General features: G+C 40.0%; 2 protein-coding genes and 1 non-coding gene across 5 annotated transcripts; 1 reads left to right on the top strand and 2 right to left on the bottom strand.

The window, feature by feature from the left end:
* Positions 1 to 95: 95 nt before the first annotated feature.
* On the top strand, positions 96 to 6,019 carry LOC122876199. The gene is made up of 3 exons (XM_044196229.1): positions 96 to 202; positions 1,838 to 2,556; positions 4,993 to 6,019. The coding sequence occupies exons 2-3, from the start codon at positions 1,889 to 1,891 to the stop codon at positions 5,681 to 5,683; spliced, it is 1,359 nt and encodes a 452-aa protein (XP_044052164.1). The 5' UTR covers positions 96 to 202; positions 1,838 to 1,888; the 3' UTR covers positions 5,684 to 6,019.
* trnai-aau lies at positions 4,186 to 4,259 on the bottom strand. Its single transcript has one exon. It is a non-coding gene; the product is annotated as a tRNA-Ile (tRNA).
* On the bottom strand, positions 5,847 to 22,583 carry ttc37 (tetratricopeptide repeat domain 37). 3 transcript variants are annotated; one of them, XM_044198065.1, is made up of 41 exons: positions 22,429 to 22,583; positions 21,963 to 22,063; positions 21,655 to 21,798; positions 21,282 to 21,373; positions 21,055 to 21,130; positions 20,811 to 20,957; positions 20,443 to 20,541; positions 20,170 to 20,278; positions 19,856 to 19,996; positions 19,602 to 19,700; positions 19,261 to 19,385; positions 18,963 to 19,049; positions 18,639 to 18,742; positions 18,378 to 18,504; positions 18,040 to 18,219; positions 17,737 to 17,861; positions 17,368 to 17,618; positions 17,143 to 17,245; positions 16,824 to 17,006; positions 15,673 to 15,820; positions 15,514 to 15,592; positions 14,598 to 14,659; positions 14,436 to 14,492; positions 14,280 to 14,348; positions 13,615 to 13,689; positions 13,190 to 13,331; positions 12,976 to 13,069; positions 12,736 to 12,813; positions 12,522 to 12,646; positions 12,312 to 12,435; positions 11,652 to 11,876; positions 11,068 to 11,140; positions 10,852 to 10,905; positions 10,457 to 10,568; positions 9,933 to 10,061; positions 9,722 to 9,846; positions 9,377 to 9,541; positions 8,225 to 8,377; positions 7,374 to 7,504; positions 6,456 to 6,585; positions 5,847 to 6,240 (listed from the first exon to the last, which is right to left on the bottom strand). In XM_044198065.1, the coding sequence occupies exons 2-41, from the start codon at positions 22,050 to 22,052 to the stop codon at positions 6,160 to 6,162; spliced, it is 4,713 nt and encodes a 1,570-aa protein (XP_044054000.1). In that variant the 5' UTR covers positions 22,053 to 22,063; positions 22,429 to 22,583; the 3' UTR covers positions 5,847 to 6,159. The 3 variants fall into 3 exon arrangements, with proteins under 3 accessions (XP_044054000.1, XP_044054001.1, XP_044054002.1); XM_044198066.1 differs by having other exon boundaries at positions 22,521 to 22,559; XM_044198067.1 differs by lacking the exons at positions 21,055 to 21,130; positions 21,655 to 21,798; positions 21,963 to 22,063; positions 22,429 to 22,583.
* Between the last annotated feature and the right edge of the window lie 201 nt (positions 22,584 to 22,784).

Here is a 22,784-nt window from a genome sequence, read left to right as displayed (position 1 = left end):
ACGTTGTAAATGTCACAATTGCATCCATGACCCGTACGGGGATCGAACCCGAAACCTTGGCGTTATTAGCACCACGCGCTAACCGACTGAGATTACAGAACATGGCTTGTGTTGACTATGACGTAATCAAAACTATAAATGAAACCTACTAAAAAGAAAGTGAAAGATACTGGGCTGACAGAGACAAAACTCTTCACTGACGGTAAGGTTTAAATGTTTTAACCTTAAAGGTACTTGTATTTTGCTAGATTTAAAGAGAAAGTCAACAAGATAACACGTCATAAACAGTATAATGTAGAATGATAGTCGTAGTCGATAGTGTAGTCGTCCTGGGTCCTGAGTTTTATTTGAACGATATATAATGTTCTGACACACACGGACCACAAATATGGTTATATAAGTTATCATCAAGGCCAGTGGTTCACAAAGTGGGGGCTGCCCCACTGGAGGGACATACAGGAAAGAGTGTGAGGGGCATTCGAAGTAAAGCTGAATTAATATGATTAATAAAGGAACACTAACCGAATAAGAGTGCACTGAGCAACTAGCATGGTTAGCAACATTTATTGAGACAGCAAAGCAAGATGGACAGACTTCTGACAAGGAAGTAAACACAGGTGATTCAATGTCACTCAAATCCAAAAATATTAGGAAGCAAAAAAAGACACAAGGCAAGTTCATTTGTATAGCACCTCTCAACAACTAGGCTATTCAGAGTGCTTTAAATAAAACATTAAAAGGAGATAAGTTAAAAAATAAGTTACAAAATAAATTCAGTGCATACTAAGACACATAAATAAGATTTTAAAGGTAATATTGATAATTTTTTATGTAGATATTTGTTTAATACATCCACAAAGCTTTTAGAAAGGTGCGGAATAAAAGTATCACTTTTCCAAAAAAATGAAAAATAATTATGATCGTGAATTAATCATTTTAAAAATTTTGATGGGTCCAAAATGCCAGTGACGGACTGGTCCGCTTATGAAAAAACGGTCGCCCTTCTTTAAGAACAGAGTGGACATGTGATCCCAATATATTACCAATATGTCATGTCGAAGGTAAATTAAAGTTCAGAACTACTGTAAACTGTTCATTATAGTATTTAGACCCAAAACTTAACTGTTATTGAGGGTTTCATCTCACATAGCAGTCTAACGTTAGCCCTATTATGAGACACTTCGCCAAGGGTACTTGTGGCTAGCTAGCTATGTAGCCAGCTGCGTTGAGATCAACAGCTATGGTAGTCACATTAATATAAAAATCTGAAAATATGATCATACAGTCATCCTTTTTCCCTGTAGCCATTGTTGCTGTGTCAACTAATGTTAGGTCAACACTACGCTAACACCAACGCTAGCTAACGTCCATATTTACTGTAGCTGTCAGGCGCAGTGTGTTTTAATAGCATCCTACAATGTACTGTACTCCTTGATTGGATTAAAATGTAAATAGTTACCTAATGTCTTATAGTGTAAGGATGACTGAAATCTCATTTTATGGTAAGTGTTGGGGGACTTATATTTGCATTTTCATTTGCACAACAAAACCTAATGAGAAACATGCATGTAAAGAGAAACACAGTTCAAAATAGATAACATTGTTTCCATTAAGTTCGAATTGGCTTTAGTGTTTAGGAATGAGGGGGTATCTCTTTCTTCTTCCAACGGGGTGATTGACAGAAAAAGTTTGAGAACCGCTGGGTTAGGCTAACCAAATGGCTCCATGACTTTTACATGCTACTGTTAAGTAAATGTTATTAAAAGTTAAAGGTTACACTGATTGCTCTAAAATCTGCTATAACATGATGCTACGTTTCTGAATTAATTTCTCACAGAGCTGCAGATCTTTACGGGACGTGAACAATCAGCCACATTCCTAAACCAGGATGTCACTGCAGTTCTCTGGCTGGGAGGTGGTGGACGATGGTGCTTCTTTTCCTGGTGTGGAGCTGGGGGCGTCCCAGACACCCCAACAACAGGGTGTCTACAGAATGTACCATGGCACCAGCGTTGCCAGCGCACGGCTCATCATTGCCAGTGGTTTTAAACAGTCATCAGGTGGCTTGCTGGGAAAGGGCGTGTATGTCAGTCGGAATAAGAAAAAGGCATGTAATTATCCATTGAGGAGTCATGCTGGGGACCGTGTGGTCTTTGAGCTACGTGTGCGTGTTGGCCGTGTCAAGCGTATTGACAAGGACAACCATCCTATGCAGTACACCTGGCACGCAAATGGCTATGACACAGCTTGGGTACCCCCCAATTGTGGCCTCAAAGCCGTGCCCAGTGGCCTAGAGGAAGATTGTGTGTTTGACCCCAAAAGAGTGATGGTTGTAGGCATTGCAATGGCACCACACCCCGTACTGACAGAGCTTCAACAGCTTCTATCAAAAACATCCAAAAGACCCAGAGGAGGAGGTGGTGGTGCTGCAGATGTGTGTTCACTGTGTAAGAGAAAGACCCAGCGTGGTTCGCCACACATCAAGCAACAGTGCTGGAAGTGTGGGGAAAACATCTGCATTCTCATGTCCAAGCATTTCTGTCCAGCCAAACCCTGACAGGGATGAGGGAAGAAGATAGTTTGAAAAACATGATGCTAAGAGAATCCATGTCCATCTGGCCTTTGTATGTGCTGAAGGCGAGTGGAGGGAAAACTAAACTGATATAGATTAGAGTAATTCTAAACTCACGGTGTAATCATACTTTGTAAACAGGACTCATAGTCTCAATCTTTTCCTTCCATAAAGCAGTAACTGTAATTGATGCAACAAGTTCAGATGGTTACTGCTGGACATGTTTTGGGGATCTCTGTAAGTGATCTGCGATATCTTATTCATGAATTGATATCAGCTTACAATAAATCATTAAGTTTACTATTATGTCCATTTTCTTTTTCTACTGCACTAGCTTTATATTATTCTCTGACCAGCATGCATTATGATCACAAGCAATCAAGAGTAGACACCACATGTAAAGCAAACTGACTTTTTTCCTGCCTGACAGTAATTTTATGAATTACTGAAATGATTTAAATGTACTGTATACTAAATCATGAAACAGAACTAAAGCCAATAAATGCCATTGCTATATTTTCAGACCCACAATGTCCAGTTTGATATGATTCCATATTTAGTGAAGAGATTCAGAAAGGCTCAGTTAGTAGGGATGCCTTCAGCCTTCAGATAAACCCATAGCTTCATGATTTAATACTTTTGCTGTTACAAAATTCAGGATGGTGAAGAGTAGTAAGCTGCGAATGAAATATTAATTTTTGTAGGTTCCAAAATGACATGCAAAAAAAAATGAAAGAATATGTTAACAATCAAAGTTGTGGGGAAAACTAAGCAGCAGGTGTGACTAACAGTGTGACTATATTCATTGTCCTATGCATATGGTACAGAGAGACAGACCTGCCAGCTGCAGTCTGAAGTCTAACTGAAGATATGAGGACAGGCTGGAATATCAAATAGTCTTTGTTTTTTCAGGCTGATACAAAAATAGAAAGATTTTTCCACTTTACATGACACAAACCTGTGTAGTTTGATTTCTGAGGGTAAAGCAATGGAAGTAACAAAATGTAATGACCTTGTTATCTGGGACCACTACTGTATATGTTATAAAAGAAGGAAAAAGGATACAGCTTCTCGCAGCACACTCCATCGGGTTGTTCACTTGGCCATGCTTGCCACATCATCACAATGACTGGCTTAACCTGCAAAAGGGCCCCGGGGCAGAAATGAGCTTCATGTCCCCCCTATGTCTGTACACTTTATACAGTATTCCTGTGCTGGAATACTACCTGGCCCCAGACTCTGCTGTGTGGTAATATGATTAAACACCATGTAAGCACAATATCTATATTTAATAGACAATTAAGCTCTTAAAGCTCGATTTCAACACAGGGCCCCTGTTCAAGACAGGGCCTCAACATCAGGTACCAAAGCATCACAGACCCTAAGGCACTTATCATGTCAGCTGATACAATATATATATATAGTGGCCCTTGCCTAGTTGTTAATCCATCCTCCTTCTTCTAATTCATGCATCTGACATGAAATGTTATAGGCTACAGGACTAAATTCAGTTTTATAACAAGGCAAAAAAAATATCTTAAATTCAGAAGTAGAATTCATGTATCTTTAAAATGCCAAGGCAATATTAATATTAGAGGTTGAGAAAAGTGTATTGGCCCGTACGGGGATCGAACCCGCGACCTTGGCGTTATTAGCACCACGCTCTAACCAACTGAGCTAACCGGCCATGTACCATTTCCAATACAGTTGTCCAAATGAATGTCTGGTATGAATGAATGGCATATATTCTTACTTTCATTTTAAAGCGAAAGTCGAAGTCGATGACGCGAGACAGACACAGAGTTTGTTAAAATCTGCTGAACCGAAAGTGAAATTTATTGAGGTAAGAGACAAAAAAACGACTCCTCACTGACGGTAAGTTAGTTAACGTTAAGTCATCAGTTTAAACGACATTATATATATATAATATATATAAAATTAATATTCGTTCATTTTGTTCATAGTCTGTTTTATGGTTTTAAGGAATAGTTACTGAGCCTTTCCTAACATCACATTAGTATAGCCTAGCTACATTAGTATTAGCACATCTACGTAACTTGAAGTGTTAACGTTAAGTCATACTAGCTAAGAACGACAACTAGCCTGTGGTTATTAACGCAGTTAACTTAAACCAGAATCTGCAAACGGCATACCTTATTTTGATAGCTTTTACCAATCATATTGTCTCCTATAGTATTTAGATTTTAACGTTATGTACCGAAATTTGTTACCTCAGATTCTGTGACGAATGAGGGTCAACTACATAAAAGGCATTTGACAGGGGCAAGCTACATGCAATACATTTTAAAACACTGGTCATGAAAAGTAACACGCAATCACTCTTGAATCTTATACATGACGCCATTTTTGTATTTATGTCTCACAGAGCTGCTGGTCTTGGACAGCTTCCCTGGTTGAAGCAGGATGTCACTGCAGTTCTTTGGCTGGGAGGTGACTTATGATGATGACTCTCCTCGTGTGGAGCTGGGGGCGTCTCAGGAGCCCAAAGACAGTGGCGTGTACACCATGTACCATGGCACCAGCGTTGCCAATGCGCGGCTCATCATTGCCAATGGTTTTAAACAGTCATCGGGTGGCATGCTGGGAAAGGGCGTGTATGTCAGTCGTGATAAGAAGAAGGCCGAACGTTATCCTTTACAAAATAACCCTTCAGACCGTGTGGTCTTTGAGCTACGTGTGCGTGTTGGCCGTGTCAAGCGTATTGACAAGGACAACCATCCTATGCAGTACACCTGGAGCACACAGGGCTACGACACTGCTTGGGTACCCCCCGGTTGTGGCATGAAAGCAGTGCCCAGTGGCCTACAGGAGGATTGCGTGTTTGACCCCAAAAGAGTATTGGTGGTAGGCATTGCAAAGGCACCAGACCCCGTACTGACAGAGCTTCAACAGCTTGTAGCTAATAGTCAAAGAAATCCCTGGGGTAGAGATGGAGGTGCAGCATGGCATGGTGCTGGTGCTGCAGATGTGTGTTCACTGTGCAAGAGAAAGACCCAGCAGGGTTCTCCACACATCAAGCAACCTTGCTGGGGCTGTGGGCAAAACATCTGCACTCTGATGACCAAACATTTCTGTCCAGTTAGCAACTGAGAGGGTGTAAGGAAAAACGGTGCTGTTGTTAAACAGATGGAACAAGGATCCAGGTCCATATGGCCTTCTTATGTGGTTGAGAGAAAACGAAAGCTGAAATTGAAAGCACTGAAATTTACTATTAGATTAGGTTAGGATTATGTACAATCAAGATGAGACAATCTTTATATATTGAGCAAGATGTCTTTATTTCAGCCTGAATGTGGACATTGGTTACTTAAGGGAAGTGCATTTTGAAACATGTGATTTTGATTTACTTAATTGATTTGATTTCCTGAACATTGTATAATGTAAAACCAAAGAATCATGTTAAGCCAATAAATGTCATATTCATGATATCAGACCCATAATGTCCAGTTTGATATGATTTCATATATAGTGAAGAGACCCAGAAAAGCTGAATTGGTGAGCACTTAAGCCTATGGATAAGCCCGCTAAGATGCATGATTTCATAGCGATGCAGTTGTAGACAAAATTCAGGATGAAGTAGAGGCAAGCAGTGAATGAAACTCCAGCAGTCTTTGATCTCCATTCATTTTGGCATGTTGCAAAAGGACCTGCAAAAAAAGATGAAGAAAATATGTTCACTATTAAAGTTTTGGTGAAAGTAAACAACCAATACAGATGTAAGAACATAAGTACGACTAATTTATGCGCTACCGCTATTTCCACTGGGGTCATGGTTGGAAATAGGGATTTCAAATTAATATATATCACCACAATAATGATTCGATCTGGTAGCATTGCAGGTATTAGGCAGCTGTGTGCTCACATTCATTAGCTCCTGGTCGTTTTTGGCATGCAAGTGTCTGAGGAGGTACCAGCTGGCCACCTGCACCACTGTCACTGGGAAGTCTTGAGAGGGGGCGTATACCAGCTTCTCCAACAAACGCCTTGTTTCCCTGCAGACGACACACACAGAAATGGGCAAAAGTGTAACATGAGCCCTGGTACTTGTTAACCAAAATCATTTCCATTGCATTGTCAGGATGTCTCATACACCCAGGCCTACATTTAGGAGTGGAGCTTGTGAACGAAATGGCCGGGAATCATGTTATGTGTATTCCTAATTGTGCCGCCTGTGTTGATGTAAATGACACCTATGCTCATTAGCTCTCGAAAACATAAGGAATTGGATCTTGTTTGTTGTCTAGCTGAAATTAGCTGGCAAAAATATCCTACTTCTGTTCTGAATCTATAACTGTTCTCTCTGTTTTCCAATATAGATGATAAAATGAAACTTGTCTCTGACATGAAAGGGCCTTTGATATTGTGATTATGCTTGGCAAAGAGGAGTTCCTGTAGCATCTCTGAAAGAATTTAGCCAGTTCATGACTGGCATATTCGTTGTCCTCAGCTCTCTGATGAATGTAGCATTCTAATTAAGTGTCTTGGCAGGCTTGTGAGGTAGACAGAAGGCTATTATGTCAGGACAGGAAAACTTTGCTTTGTAAATTGCCTTGCAGTTCCAAAAGTACCAACATCTTGAAAAGACAGATGGAGGCATACATCTGAAGTTTCAGGAATCTTATGATTAATTTAATCACTTTAGATAATACATTACACTTACATGCCAATGGGATAAAATAATTTGCGTATCGACGCAGAACAACCCACACACCTGCAACGTGCACGTGCATTTGCATACTACCTGCTGCAGTGGAAACAGAACACTGTGAGAAGCACTGACCTAGCAGCCATCTTGGTCACATACTGGAGCAGGGCCTGGAAAAGGAGGGCCATAGGGGATGAACCCAGCTTCAAGACCTCAGCGGTGGCTTCTAGTATCAGCGTAGTCCAGTCGTTTCCTGGGACACCCGCCTGAGAAGTCAGATCACACAGGGTTATAACTAGGAATAAAACCAGCTACAAGAAGCCTACACAAAATTAAGTTTTATTCATCTACCAAACTTGTAATGCCTTTAACCGTATTGTTTGCTAACAATATGCGTAACACCTGCCTCCTCTGTTTCAGTGACTGCTTTCAAAGGAGCAGTGGCTGTAATCAAACTTAGGTGATATCCACAGAGTTAGCAAAATGTCAAATAAAAAAGGATTGTATTTAATTATGGTAGGCAACTATGGGATTTGTTGTCCCAGCAGTGGACTAAAAACTACACATCCTCTCCAGTTAAATCACAAAGGCAGTTTCTTGTCTTGTTTGTATTTCCACTTGGCCTCGAATGGTGATCCTATAATTCTGCTGTTTATTTATGCATCTTTCATCTCCTCTACCTTGTTTCTGCCCATGTGACAGGGATGTAGACAGGAGCTGCCTCTGGCCTTTTGTGTGTGCGTAGTAATATGCAAACCTTCTTGTCATTATTCTAAATCACTACTAGTCCTTCTTGCTAAAACATTGCTCCTGGGGCAAAAGAAAAACAGTGCTCTCCTTACATACTGCTAATTTTAACCTCTATTTTGCAATACCATTACATTTGTAATATCTAGATAGCTGTGCTGTAAAAGCTGTACTTTAACACCCTAAAATTAGGAATATTTTGGATCTAGATTCATGTTATATCCTGTGCGGGAACTCACCATAAGGGGTCCTAGGGCTAGCAGGGCTAGTCGGAGCAGGCTGGCTACCTGGCTGCTGTGCAGGCCGAGCTGTGAGGCTACCTGCAGACTCTGCCTGTAAGCCATGACTGCCTGGACCAGCAGGCCCTGGCTACGATACACCTCAGCCAGCCACTGAAAGAAGGAGAGTATGAGAGTGATTGGAAGATCAGGGATTGGTGGGAGTAGAGGTGAGAATGGGACAAAGATTAGAAGGAGAGTGGAAACAAAGAAAGGGGTAAAAATTATTCAATCATTTTTCTTAAATCACTCATGAGTTTACATCTGATAATAACTGAAAAATAATCCACTGCCTCTTGCTTAAAGTTGAAGCAAATATAAAACTACTGGTACAAAAATGCTAGTATCTTCAGCTAGTAATACGATACAATGACTTCTCAAGAATTAAGCCAAACTTCTACTTGCTTACCTGCAGGAACAATGAAAAATCTAAAATCTAAATCTCAAAGCAAAAAAATTATTTTATCCAAAAATATAAGGACTAGGACAGAAATAGAGTAGACAATTATTTGATATCATTACATAAAATTGTTGACTGCATGTTGATTCAGTAATGACTGTATGTGTGTTTGTACAGATATTGACTGATATTGCTACACATTTTAACTCCACAATCATACTGTAACATTTGTGGCCATTAACAAGCTACAATCTGCCAATATGTTCATGGCTTAATAGAGAGAGTCTGGCTTCTATGCTGCTTCTTCCCTGCTGGTAGCAGCCATTTGATGTTAAGTGCAGCAATCTGAGGTCTCAAACAAGGCACAGAAATGGTCCTCATAAGACCAGTGTCTCAGTGGAAGCAAGACAAAATGGCTGTTTGTGGTGAGGAGAAAAAAACAAACATCATTTCAATACAACATGACCTCAACATTTCTCAACAAGTGACCACCCAAGACTGGGACCATCAATATTTTCAAGCCTCGCTATGTAATAGAGTTTGTTTGGGTTGGTTGTTTTTGTTACATATATATGTCTGGGTGAATAATGTGGTACAACACTGTTTGTACCATTAAACAACTGGTGCTTCAAATGAAACAGTAATAGCTTGTCATTTAGTCACTGCAATACAAAAACTGGTGTGGTATCTTAAATGATGAAGCGTCCCCTTACGTGCCATGCCCCAAGGTTGGTGGGGTTCACCATCACAGTGCTGTTGAGTTGCTCCAGCACAGAGTCTGGGAGGACAGTACCACCATTGGCAACAAGGAGGCGCTGACACTGCACCTGTCTCAGTGACAGCATCACTGCTGGGTGTTCTGGAGAAACATTGAGCACCTGGGACAAAGCAGGTAGAGCATGAGGAACAAGAGGCCACACATGAGATAAATCTGAATGTAACTTGCATTACTTCATCTGTGTTAATTTCTGTCTAAAACAAGTCTAACCCTTTCTACAATTACGTAAATCAGAGAATAATATTGAGGTTGTGTGTGAAAGTGTGTGTTCATATCCCACTTGTGAGCAGAGGGCTTCTGCCTGCTCCAGCCTTCCCCCCAGAGTGAGACCAGTCACTGCCTGTTGCAGTACCCAGGCCTCTAGAGTCTGGGCTAGAGGGCGCTCCATCTCCTCCACACTACGCACTGGGATAAAGAAAGGTGTCGGTTATACATGAAAACACACACAAAATAGTAAACACCATAAAAGACACACGCACCAATATACACACCTTTCTCAGAAACCACCGACATAAGGATTTGCTCCAATCCTTGTCTGCAAGGAGCAGAACCTGAAAGGTAACAGGAAGTGTTTTCTGTGTGACAGGCAGCCATTAATCCAGCCCATGTTGCTGGATCATCTGAAAGTAGAGAGAGGAATGGAGAGCAGCCAGATCACACAGACGTTTCAAAGGATTTCTTTAATGGTAAGTTTAAGGTAGCTTTACATTTCCAATTTAATTAATTTATTATTATTTATTAATAGGGATAAACATAAACAAGCATCTATGTGCAACAAAGCTGCAAAACTTTATTTACAGTATATATCAGGGACACAGTGGTGTACCATACACAATATTTCACTAGAATTCATCTAACTAAGAGAATTTACACAAACGTATTTCCTAATATTGACATTTTCCTCACTTCAAGACTGATTTGGTTTCCAAGACATCTATTTTTTCAGTTTCCAAACTGTGTGATTATGTGAGGTAGTTTAATGCCTTTGTGTGTGTGTGTGCGTGTGTATTTATACCAGGACAGAGCAGCAAAGCTCTCTGCATAGTCTTCAGTGCATTCCTGTGACTGTCCTCTCCAGAGTGTCTCCCACTAGCCAGCTGGTTTACTCCACTGTACAACAACGCCCTCTGCAGGTACACAAGTTAGATCAGCCCAGTTTCATATACAAACACTAGCAATTAAGATAGAAGAGTCAACATTGACTGTATTATAGTATTTTGGATGCTGACATATCTAGAATGTAAAATAGATTAAACCCTATAGAGTGCAGGCAAAGATAGATAAGATAATTTAGTATTGAGTTTAATTGATAATAGCAGTGAGGTTGCAGAAAGTGTAAATAAGACAGAGAATCCAACAGATAAAGGTGCACAAAGCCATTTCAACATAAACACACAGTCACTCTTTTACCTTTCCTTGGGTCATACTGGAGAGACAGGCAACATGACCAGCCATCGCTCCGCCCTGAAATACAAAGCAGACAAAACCATGAACCCTTCCACTATAACTGTCCAGCACTACAGCAAAAGTGGATGAGGCTGCTCAGTTAAATGTGTGCGAGCATAATAGATTTCCTGGGTTTATGCTTGGGATGTGTGTAATGTTTGTGTGTGTATGCAGCCTTACATTTGCCTTCCTGGGGTAGTATTGTGGTACCAGTCTGGACAGTAGGGCCCACAGAGATGGGTTTCCAGGATTACTGTAAACAAGACAGAAAAACAAGACAAAGACTATAGAATTTGTACCTTATGTATAGGCTTTTCCAATAAAAATATTCTAAGAATTATTATGTGTATGATATGTTGCTACACTGTCCAGGGAAATGTTGCAACTGTTGATTATTCTTCAAATAACTTCACCTTCTTATCAGTAGGTGTGTAGGTTCAAATTAATAGGGACTGCATGAGAACCAACAAAGTATCAACATAATACTTAATGTTCAAAAGTCTCCAAGGAGGCAGAAGAGAATCGACCCAAAACTAATGACAGTAAATCCAGTGATATATGCAATCAAATACACTTATCATACTACCTCCCAGCTTTTGTGCAATCCTCCACAAAATGCACATCAAACAAGGTGTAAACGGTAAATCTGGTCAAAGGGCAGTTTGATCACACTGATGTATAATTGGTCTTTTAAAAAAAAAAGTCAGATTAGGTTATTGTAGGGTACAGCACATCAATAAACAATTCAAACAAGCAGTTTACACCTGTGTACAGCTCTGGAAGCCTCTCTTTGCACTGCACTGTAGTTGCCCTGCAGGGCCAGCAAGGCGCAGGTGAGTAGACATCGTTGCTCTATAACATTCCTAGAGGCTGAACCTTGCTTCAGCAGCTCAGTCAGGGCAGCAGCAGATAGTGTAGCATCACTGTGGACCAATCCCAGGGCACATAAACACAGCAGAGACTCTGAGATTGGCTCCTTTAACATCGAGCTACAAAGACAGAAAGCAGACAGATAAATATTTTTAGCTTGCAAGCAAGTATAGTACAAGTATTATCACACATTATCATCATGTTTTGGGAAGCTCTGGCATCTAAGACTTGACAGCTTGCTGTCAAACAGCATCCTTTTAAATGCAGGAAACTACCATATTTACATGATCCTTTTGCATCAATCTTTTTCTTCCTAATATTTTGTCTTAGCTTGTGTATGCAATACTGTTTGGCCACAAGAACTTGAATAGTCCCAGACTGAAACGGAAATTTAAAAAAAACCCAGTGGTCGTCTTTGCAAGTTTATTTTTATACTGGCATGAACTAAAAATGAAGACACACACATCAAACAACCTATACAGTTTATTAGTTGGTGGACAAGGACAAAAACATACAAAACCACTGGTAAGGTCCAGACAACACAGTGGACTCACCATTTAAACAGCAGAGTCTTGGCTGAGTCTATGTTACCCTGCCGGTGCTGAAGCAGGGCCAGAGCTGTCAAGATGTAAGCCTTCTCCTTCTCACCGGAAGCCACAGCCAAGGCACGTTCATAGGCTAGAGTACACAGTCATTATTCACAGTCAATCTGGCATGTCAACACATATACAATCTCTGATTTCAGTGTGTCTACCAGTCCTCACCGTTAATGCTCTCTGGGATGAGTCCTGCCCTGCAGTAGGCCAGAGCCAGCCCAACCAGATCACTAAGCTCCTGCAGTGGAGTGGAATTATAGACATGCACCGCTTCCTCCCACTGGCCCGAGGTGCTGCAATCGATACAAGTTTGGCGTATCTGTTAAGTATTGTCAAAGATAGTTAAAGTACAGTATATGGTAATGAGACAGCTGGTTGTTACCACAAAGCACGGCCATAGCTGCCCAGAGCAAAAGCCAGCTCTTCTGTCAAGGACATGGACTGAAGCAGTTCAACAGCTCTGAGGAAAGAGAGTTAAGTTTGAGAAATGTGAACAATAAACAAATATGTATTTGTATCTGTGCTCCTTAAATAGAGATACAACATCTTTTGTCTCTCTTTTCTTGGTACACTGCCTCATCTGTGATCCTGAAGAGTGAGTCAGTGTAATTCAGAAAGACACCTTTGGTAAGCATGTAAGGCCTGCCTCTTCAGCTGCAGGTGCTCATTCAGGTAGCCAAGCATAATGAAGGCATCAGGGTCAGACTGGATCCTCTCTGAGAGGGATGCAAAAGAAACTTCATGTCACACAACATCTGTCTCTAACACATGACCCAAATACAACCAAGGGATCTGTAGATACTGCATGCGCATCAACACACAAACAGATGCTGTACCTGTGTACTTGCTGAGTGCCACCTGAGCAGCAGAGATGGCGTTCATCTGGACTATGTTGTAGCGGTACAGTTCAGAGTCTCTGTTGCTTTTATCCAGCAGGGTGGAACACACCCAGTAGGCATAACCTTTCACCCCCTCCATCTATCAGAGAAAGATGAGTGGTAGAGAGATGTAGATGAAAAGAGAGAAAAAGCAGAGAAAGGCAAGGCATAAATACAGTCTGACAAAGTGGAACAAATTTTTTTTTTTTTTCAGTTTCATTGTGGTACCAACCCTAATTACTAACTAGTAGTAGCAAAATGCTTATAGTTGAAAATTTAGCAGAGTGACAGAGAAAGTTGAAGCAAAGATTAAACTGTTATTAGCCAGCTAATTAGCGGGTATTACTACAAAGCAACCCCAGTGGTTTTGGCAGGTCACGGACATGTGTGCTGAGTTCAGTGGTGTGCCTGAAAAGATCCATGGTGTCATAGCTTCCCACTCTCTCTGCTATCAGCGCCTGGTGGGAGGACAAAAGGATAAAACTGTCATTTAAACAGATAAAGACAAAGAGGTCAAAGACAGAAATTCATTAAGTCTTATGAATACTAGCACACTGATATACAATTTCGTTTAGTCCTTTCAAACCTTGTACTCAAATTACAATTATTTTTAGCCAAGAACATAGAATTTTTTACCTACCACTGAACTTGAAATGCTTGCATTGCTAAATGAAATTTATATATAACTGAACTAAAGAAAGACAAGAAATGGCTTCTTCTTTGTACTCATTCTACAACTCACTCAACAAAAACATTATGAGGCCCCTCACCCAGCTTACATCTCTTTCATATGTCTTACCATTGCTAATCATTTGTACCTTCCCAAGTAAATCTAATTATCTTACATAATTAGCCTTTTCCTTGTTGTAAATTTTGCCTGACGTTGTGTCACATATGCATGCATATACAGTACAGGAAATATATATATGTATGTGATAGAGAAGCCTCAACCCTTGGACACACTGAATTATTAAAAATTAGTGTGTCTATTTCCTTGACATGGTCAATTAATGTGACCTTTAAACATTGTCTCATGATGTCTTTGTACCTGTCCGATCCAGCAGTTGACATAAAGTGGCTCCAGGGACTGGGCAATCTTGAAGGCCTCGTGTGCAAGCTAAGAAAATAAGAACAGACTTTAATAAGGAAAATGTCAGCCAACTATGCTAAAAACTAAATGAGCATAAGAAAATTGATCACACACCTCTATATTGTCCTTCTTCAAATACAGGCTACCGAGGTTGGTCCAAGCAACGACATTCTGTCGTGAAATCACAAAAAAAAAAAAAAAAATGAAATCACATAAAAACATCAAAATATTCTCTGAGAATTCTATTGATCACCTGAACAAATGTGCAGTACATACATTTGGTTCAACTTGTATGGACTTGATGAAGCAATGTTGAGCCAAAGCGAACTTCTCAAGACCTGACGTAACAGAAAGAAAGTGATAAGATAAAATTGCATCAGTTCCAGTGACACAGATCAATCAAAAGTAGCCGTATTAATCAAAGAACAATTTTGATATTTCTAATGTATCCTATTTTTATTATACAGACCCATGACTTTCAATAAATACAACATTGGGAGCAATTTAAGGATTCAGTGGTTCCAAGGACACTTCGACATGTGGACAGGAGGAGGAGGTGGGGATGGAACCACCAACCCTGTGTGGGACAGCAGTTATTAGGCTGTCTGAAAGATTGCAGCTTTTTAGACTTAATAAAACCATAATCTATAGTGTAGGTTACCTGAATCAATTAAAATGGAACTCAATTGTATTTCAATGAGTGTAATAACTTGAGTATTCCCTAATGCAAAAAACCTCAAAAACATTTATTGTTGACGCCACCCTTCTTACTGAGCGGCATGCTGTGCATCTGGAATACAAAATAATGTTAATCCTTTTTAGGCTGATTCCACTAACTGATGATTGCAGTTCTTTGCGTTATGACACTGGATCTACGTTGTTAATTTCTAAGGGCAGACCAATGAGAGTATAACAAAATGTAAAGGCTTTTGCTCTAAAAACATACATAACATTTTAATTTTAAAATAAAATGTTTCATTATCAACTCAAAATAAAAACATTTTACAGCATCAGTCCTACACAGAATAAATAAATCTAGTTAGAGGATGCAGTCAATACTGCACTTAAAACAGAGGTTTGTTTTGACCAATGAAATATTAATGGGTCAAGTACACATTGACCAACCAATCAATCTGTCCACCAGAATGGGTAGATCGCTTTTATTTATAAGAGTGAGGTAGCATATTATCACCTTTGCTCATGGAAATCACTCCCAAGGCATTCCAGCAGCTATGGTTCCCACTGTCCATCATGATAGCCTTTTTTAAACACTAAAAAGAGGGGGAAAAAAAACTCTTAAAAGACTACCTCTGGGAGCAAACAATGTTTTGTGCAGGATTCTGTTAATTACCTGCTGGGCCTTCTCTAGGAGCAGAGATGGGGAGTTCTGTTCTCCCTCTCTAGAGCAGGGTAGGCTGGATTGGCGGTAATAGTTGAGTCCTAGGTCATACCAAAGGCTGGGGACCTCAGACATCAGCTTCAAAGCACGGGCATAACACCTGCAGACACAAGCATGTGTCAGTGTTCAGATTAGGGTGACCAGACGTCCTGAAAAATTCGGGACAGTCCCGAATTCCGAGCAGTTGTCCCGAATTCCGAATCCTGTCCTGAAAATGAACCTTTATAATAATAATAGATAATATTAATAAGCTAAAACGAGAACAGTCTGTATGCTGTGAGACTCGAGTTGACTTGAGACTTAAGGGCAAAAATGCTGAGGAGACCTGACTTGATGACACAGTAGTATTGAAAAAGGCTGCACAGATAGTATTGTGTATTTTGGAGCGCTGATTTTAGTTATTAAAAAATGTTTGTTTTTGTAAAATATGTGAGAGTAGGCCATTATTGATGTGTTTTCACTATTGCACTGATTAGGCTATCATAAATAACGGATTGTTGATGTCATTCGACCTGTTTTAAACCAGATGACGAGTGCAGCCGCCACAGCGGGAGGAATGTAGTAAAAATATATGTTTGTAAGATCCTACAGCCTAATGACAATCTTAGCTGCTGAAAAGATGTTTAAAATGATTGGAACATACCTATCACCTGTGCGTAATGGTTCATGCGTCTTGTAAACACAGCCAGGAAGCTGTGCTTCATGTATCCTCAGAATCTGTAACTGATCTTCATAAAATTAATAACAAATTATCAGAATTAGAGTCTGATGTAACTCTAAAGTATTCTATAGGCTACATTTGAATCCTGACATTTAAAATCAAGCCGCCCGTTTGAGTCATTGGTTCAGTTGTTTCAACATGAAAGTGTGAGTGACTGCCATAAAATTGAACTGAACTAGGTATAGCCTAATGTTAAACACTGAGTCAACTGAACTCAGGAATACTATTTCTTTCAAGTGAGGTATAAGCTTTAGTGACTTTATGAGGTAAACATTTCTACTACTTTTTTGTTAGCGTGTACTGATGTTTAAAATGTATGATTTAAAAGTGTAGCAATGGTATAGGTAGCTCGGAAAACATATATTCCTGTTTGTGGTCATACCTCTCACCGACTTTGAGTGTCTGGGCCTGGTTCAGAGGATGGCTCTGGGTGTTAGGGTCTAAACCAGCCAACAGGGCGGGCACTAGAACCCGGGCTCTGTTTGGTGACACGGTACTGACTGCAGTGCAAGCATCTCCTAGCAACTTCCACAAACAGGACAGGTCTGGACGCAGCTCCACAGCTCTGATGAGCACAGAAATGTAAAAGGATAGACGGATGAAATCAGAGAAAGTCTGTGTGATACAGCAATGTAATGAATCACAGACAAAGCCTTATTTCATTTTAAGATTTACAAATTAAACAAATCTCTAGTCATTACCTGAAGAGGTTCTGTATGGCTTGCTGAATGAGGTCAATGGCTCCGCCATCTCTGCAGTCTTCCATTAAACTTTTTGCCAGAGACAGCTGGCACTCCCCAAGACCTGAACAACAGATCATACCAATCTAAATGCCCTGGTTCAGATATATGTCTCAGCCATATGCAATAAAAAGCATAACATTAAACCAAAGTGAAGGTCTTGGATACACTGATACAAACACCTACCTTTAAGAGCAGGAACATAGTCCTGCTGCGCTGTGATCTGCAAGTACTCTGCAACTGCCTCCTTGAACTTTCCCAGGATCTGTTTGATAGCAGCAGCCTGATAGACACTGTAGATGGAGGAGGGTTGAAGCTGATGGGCTTTACCAAAGGCCTTCAGGGCTGCTGTAAAGCTCCGGCGGTTTAAGTAGGCCTCACCTAAACACTCCCAACACACCCAGTCCCCTGGGTCTGCTCTCAGAGCTGCCTGTAGACTATAAACACAAATGAAATTATCAATAATGCTCATACACTTAAAATACCCGTGATAACGTAGAAAATAATAAAGACCTAAGGTAATACATTTTACTGTCTGAGATATGAAACTCTTACTCAGCAGTAGCTTGTTGATGCTCGCCAACCTTCAGATAGTACAGCCCTCGTCTCATCCAAGCCCATTTAGCTGAGCCTGGAGTGGCTTTCTCAATCACTGACTGAAGTATTGCTAAGGCAGTGTCCTACGGCATTTAGGGAAGAGAAAGGGAAGAATAAAAAGGGAAGATAGGGAAAACAGGAACATTGGGAGGGCCAAGACAAAAGAGAGGCATCAGGAAACAATATAACAAAGTACGAACACCACACATTAATATTGTGGCTTTTTGGAGTTTGTGTCTGTTTGCCAACACATCCACTTACCATATCGTCCTGCTCCATACTGAGATCCACTGAGGCAGCTCCAGACTCAGCATCATTGTTGTCCAACTCAAACGCCTTCTTATAGCAGCCTCGTGCCCGGCCATGATCATTTGCCACCTCTCGGTAATAATGTCCAAGGTAGCGAAATACACAACCAAGGTGTGGGTCTAACTTTGCAGCCTGAAATGGACAAATTAAGCTTTCAAACTAAGATGCTTGCTAGAAGTCAAGTCCTTTAACACTAATCTTTTATAGACTGTACCATTTTTTAAATGAATATACAGCAAAATACAATACCCCATTCCTACCAAAAATTCAATAATAATATTTGTACTAGCCTTGAGCAAATGTGTATGGGCTTTGCTCCGGTCTTTACGGGTCTCTTCTCCCATGTCCCAGTAGAGTCGTCCCAGCAGGGAATAATACTCTCCACAGCCTGGGCTCTGGCTAGCTGCCTTTAGGAAACTAAACAACAGAAGAGAGAAAAGTTCAGTAAGGACAACTAAACCTTTTTGGACCACACAAATGGATTTGTTTGATTTTACCAAAGTTTAACAGAGTGGAGTGCCACAGATTAAAAAGAAACATGCAGTTTTTACCTCTCCTCTGCCAGCTGCTGCTGGTCATGAGCCAATTGTGCCAGCCCTCTCAGTGCCAAGCCCTGGGCCAGGTTAGGGTTAGAGGCCACCAGCTCTGATGACACCTACATGAAGACACAATAGTTTACTTTGCATCAATCTATCTTGTGTCTAATACAAGAGATATTTTTCTTCTTTTCCATATTTTAAAAGAGAAGGCAAAATGTATCTCAGGCTGTTATTATTACTATTAAAGTTACACATTAAATAATTTACTGCAATACTGTGTTTCCTATAAATATTACATCTCCCGAGACAGAATTCAGAAGGTAAAAGGTTTTCAACCTTAAGTGCTTGATCAACTTCTCCCTTGTTAAGGTATGCACGTCCTTTAAGGGCTACTAGAACTGGGTCTTTTTCAGCGTCTGGGATCTTAAAAAAAGAAAAACAAAAAACATAGATAGGATATTTACTTTTACATTACGTAGCGCTATACACGTATGTGCAAGATTTTAACTGCAAAATATCTTCATAAATAAATAAAACACTTAACTGCTGAATTACTTAATACACAATTATCTAAATTCAAAAATATAGTACATACAACATGCTGAATAAACAGAGTATTAGTCAATCATATTACCTGTGAAAATGTCTCCAAAGCTGGATCTGCAGCCTTCTCTCCTCCACTCCTGACTAAAGCCTCTAGTTTCAGCCTTAGCAGTTTGACCCTTAGCTCCTTGTCCCCAGAAACACACACTGTCAGACCTAACAGAACCAGAAACAGTTGTAGTTCAGTATCTGCTTCAGGGACTAAAGACAGCTGCCCTTTGAAGCTGGTGGTAAACATCCTTGTTTCATTTACAAATGAACTCTTGATGAAGTCTGATTGGACATATTCTTTTGGACTAGCTGGATCAGTGATTACATGCTGTTGTGAGGTCATCTGGATAACTATAGTGATATACAGCAGACTAAACATACCTTGGGAGCATGATATAGCACTATCTGAGTATCTGTGCATTTTAAACTGAGCTTCAGCCAGACTGTACCATCCTGTACTGGAGCTCATTTTCTTCAACCCTAATAAAACAGAAGAGACAGATCATGGGCAGTTAGCACAACAACTCTAAATTACAGAGATGGTCATGAAGTGTATGTCTCATACATATGTATAAAGTGTTTAGGTGCCTTTTACATTAAGAACAGAATCCATTCTTTGTTGAAAACAAACAAACCTTGTGCAAGGTCCTTAATGGCATCTTTAAATCTTCCTTCTTGCAGTGCTTTGGTGCCCAGACCCAAGTGACCTAATCCACTGTAAGGGGCCAGACCCAGGAGCCGGGAGAAACAGCTGACTGCATCCTCATTCTGAACACCTTCACATAAAACATGTATTAAGAGTGAGACTGAGTGTAAAAGCCAAAGATTCCCCTCAATGCCTGAAAGTGACATTTTGTTGCATTTTACTGAACAAAACTCTTGAATATCTATAAATCAATCATTGCATTCTGTGATTTTAGACTGAATGAGCGAGACAACAGTATCTTACCTGTTTTGAGGTAGTGAGAACAAAGGACTTCAAGAGGATAACTTTGGTTGGGGTACAGGGACAGCATGGACTCACATGCCTCTTTCATTTTGGCTTCTTCTTGTGGCAGCTAAGGTAAGAGGAGATTCATGATGAGCAGCTGCTTAAGGAAATAACTGTTCAGGACGAAGTATGAGGTGGCCTACTTTTGATATTTATGATGAACGTGAACACGTTCGAATTGTCCTTGCATTTCTTTGGTGGTGACACAGACATCAGATAAGGTGCGCTTACTTTAGAAAGACATTTGACATAGTCAGCTGAGAGCTTCTTGTGTTCCTCTCCTGGTACAGGATCCACGAGAACCATGGTCTTCTCAAATGCTGTGATTAACTGATGACCACAAACAAACATACAGTTACCAAAGGGCAGATGGCATAGAGATATGTGCACTAAAAACAACATTAAGAAAATACTATCTTTATTTTTTTCCATCAGTGGGAGAAAGTGGAGCTTCTGCCTTCCACAAGATAAGTTTTGACTATAACCCTTCAGGGCTAGTAGATTGGAGGGGATAGACTCTTATGTGTTGCAAAGCGCTTATACACAAAAAGAAACATGACATGTTGCTGAGTTGAAGTTCACATTTGGGGAAATCTTACATGCTGTTGAGTTTCATTTTCCTGCTCTTCCTCATTAAGGCAGTCTGAGAGGAGTTGGGTCATCTGTTGCCATAGCTGCAGTAACTCTTTCTTGTCCACAGCCTCTTCCTCCTTCAGCTGAAGGAGATGCAGCCAAACCTTTGCCAGCTATGCGCAAACAGACACATGCATTCAAACATGTATAAAGAACACAAAACAGTGTCTTTTTTTCCCCATTGAAAGCATGTGGCTTTAAATTACATACCTTTAAATATTCTTTATCAGACTGATAAATATCTGAGAGCTTTCTGATAATCTCATAACATTTATTTTTGGCAGAGCTGTTAATGGAGAACATAAGGAGAATCAATAACATCACAAATCAAATATGTTAAATTAGTCAAAACTACATTTTGCTAAGAACTCAGGAGGTGGGCACAAGCAAATACTAGCAAAATCATAACTTCCTTTGCAGTTTTTTCCATATGTTACCTTGCATACAGCTCAACAAGCTTCTCATAGACGTTAGGTAGCTCGACTTTAAAATCCCACTGATCAGTCTTCTCATAAAGATTTGCCAAGCCCTAAAACACAAATGCATTTTTGACACAATTACTGGGCATGGAGAGAGAGGTAACATAATATGCAACATCCTCTGTACAAATTAACACATTTTAAAGGATTGTGCCACTCAACAGTGTTATCCAGGTGGAAATTAATTGGTTTAATTTCAGCTCAAGTGATACACATTATCAGTAAATTAATTGCTCTCAGTGTAAGACATGTAAAGTGTATTAGTTAGTATGAGACGTTTAACACCTGGAAGGACCTGCAAGCACGGACCACAACATTTCCCCCACCTTACCTGCCATGCCAGTAGCTGCTCAGGCTCCAGCTCCACAGCCTTTTTATATGCTGTCTGTGCCTGATCTGGTTGCTCGAGTTCACTGGCTGCCAAGCCGATGAATACCCAGGCATTATAATTGTTTTTCTCAAGTTTCAAAACAGCCTAAAACCACATTGAAGAGAGCAAAGTCAGCTATACAACATCTCTGTTCGAGAGGTACATTGCCTCATTCAGTACCCAGACTCCATGGAACAAATGCACATAAAGAGCCAAGGCCTTATGTAAATACCTCACTTTTCTGAGTATCTGAATCTGAGATACTTTACCTTGCAGTGTTTTAGAGCCTCTTTGAACTCTTTGTTTTTTATGGCCTCTTTGGCACTTTTCAATGCTGTTTTTACTTCTTTATTAGACATCTTGCAATTATCTGAGTGAAACAAAGATACATATTAAAATAAACACGAGTCTAAAATAACAGATAGTACGTTAGTAGATAAACTTGCAACATACAAGGCGTCTGTATGAATGAATTATGAGCTAATGAATGCTAAAACTATTTATTTGACTAACAGTAAACTACAAACGTTTGCTATGCCTAACGTCACCGAGTAGCGGTGATGTACCTGACTGAAGTTAACAGCTGACTTGACAGTAAACGCGACAGTTAGGTAGCTAAAGTTTACATTAACGTAACTGTTAGCAGAGTTAGCTAGCTAAATACAATTTAGCATTGTCTGTGAGCTTATCAGCGCCTCTAAACTATGTATTTCAGAATGAGAACTGGTTTCAAACCTTAATGGATACATAAGATGCTATTTATTCAGGTGGTTGAAGTGTTACCCATGTAGATTTTGCAAATCTAAACAAAAGTAGGGGCCACCCACTATTTACGTTGACAACATGCTCTACGCCTTTTGGGTGACACGGAAGTGAAAGAGAAGCAGCTACACTTACTCTGGATTTTCAAAATAAAATTACTTGCCGTTTGGTCCACTTGATTATGTGCAGATACAAGCAAAAATAACTAAAAAAAATACAAAACTGAACAAAATGTATTTATTTGAAAAAATAATTCAATGAAGAAATAATAATAATGGAAGGAATTTAACATACCTACATTCATGTCATGGTCATGTTACATTTGAGCC

Source organism: Siniperca chuatsi, linkage group LG5 (assembly GCF_020085105.1).
Source record: "Siniperca chuatsi isolate FFG_IHB_CAS linkage group LG5, ASM2008510v1, whole genome shotgun sequence".
Classification (NCBI taxonomy): Eukaryota; Metazoa; Chordata; class Actinopteri; order Centrarchiformes; family Sinipercidae; genus Siniperca; species Siniperca chuatsi.
Note: the sequence above shows the minus strand (reverse complement) of the source record. Positions and strands in the feature narration are given on the sequence as shown.

What these genes read in the sequence shown, in the direction of transcription:
- LOC122876199 (XM_044196229.1), top strand. Translation starts at nt 1,889, where the DNA reads ATGTCACTGCAGTTCTCTGGCTGGGAGGTGGTGGACGATGGTGCTTCT. An exon ending in TTCTGTCCAGCCAAACCCTG is followed by an intron (nt 2,557 to 4,992) that starts ACAGGGATGAGG and finishes CCCTGGTTGAAG; the next exon opens with CAGGATGTCACTGCAGTTCT.
- ttc37 (XM_044198065.1), bottom strand. Translation starts at nt 22,052, where the DNA reads ATGTCTAATAAAGAAGTAAAAACAGCATTGAAAAGTGCCAAAGAGGCC. An exon ending in CCATACAAGTTGAACCAAAT is followed by an intron (nt 14,493 to 14,597) that starts GTATGTACTGCA and finishes ATTTCACGACAG; the next exon opens with AATGTCGTTGCTTGGACCAA. An exon ending in GTGACCAAGATGGCTGCTAG is followed by an intron (nt 6,586 to 7,373) that starts GTCAGTGCTTCT and finishes TGTCGTCTGCAG; the next exon opens with GGAAACAAGGCGTTTGTTGG.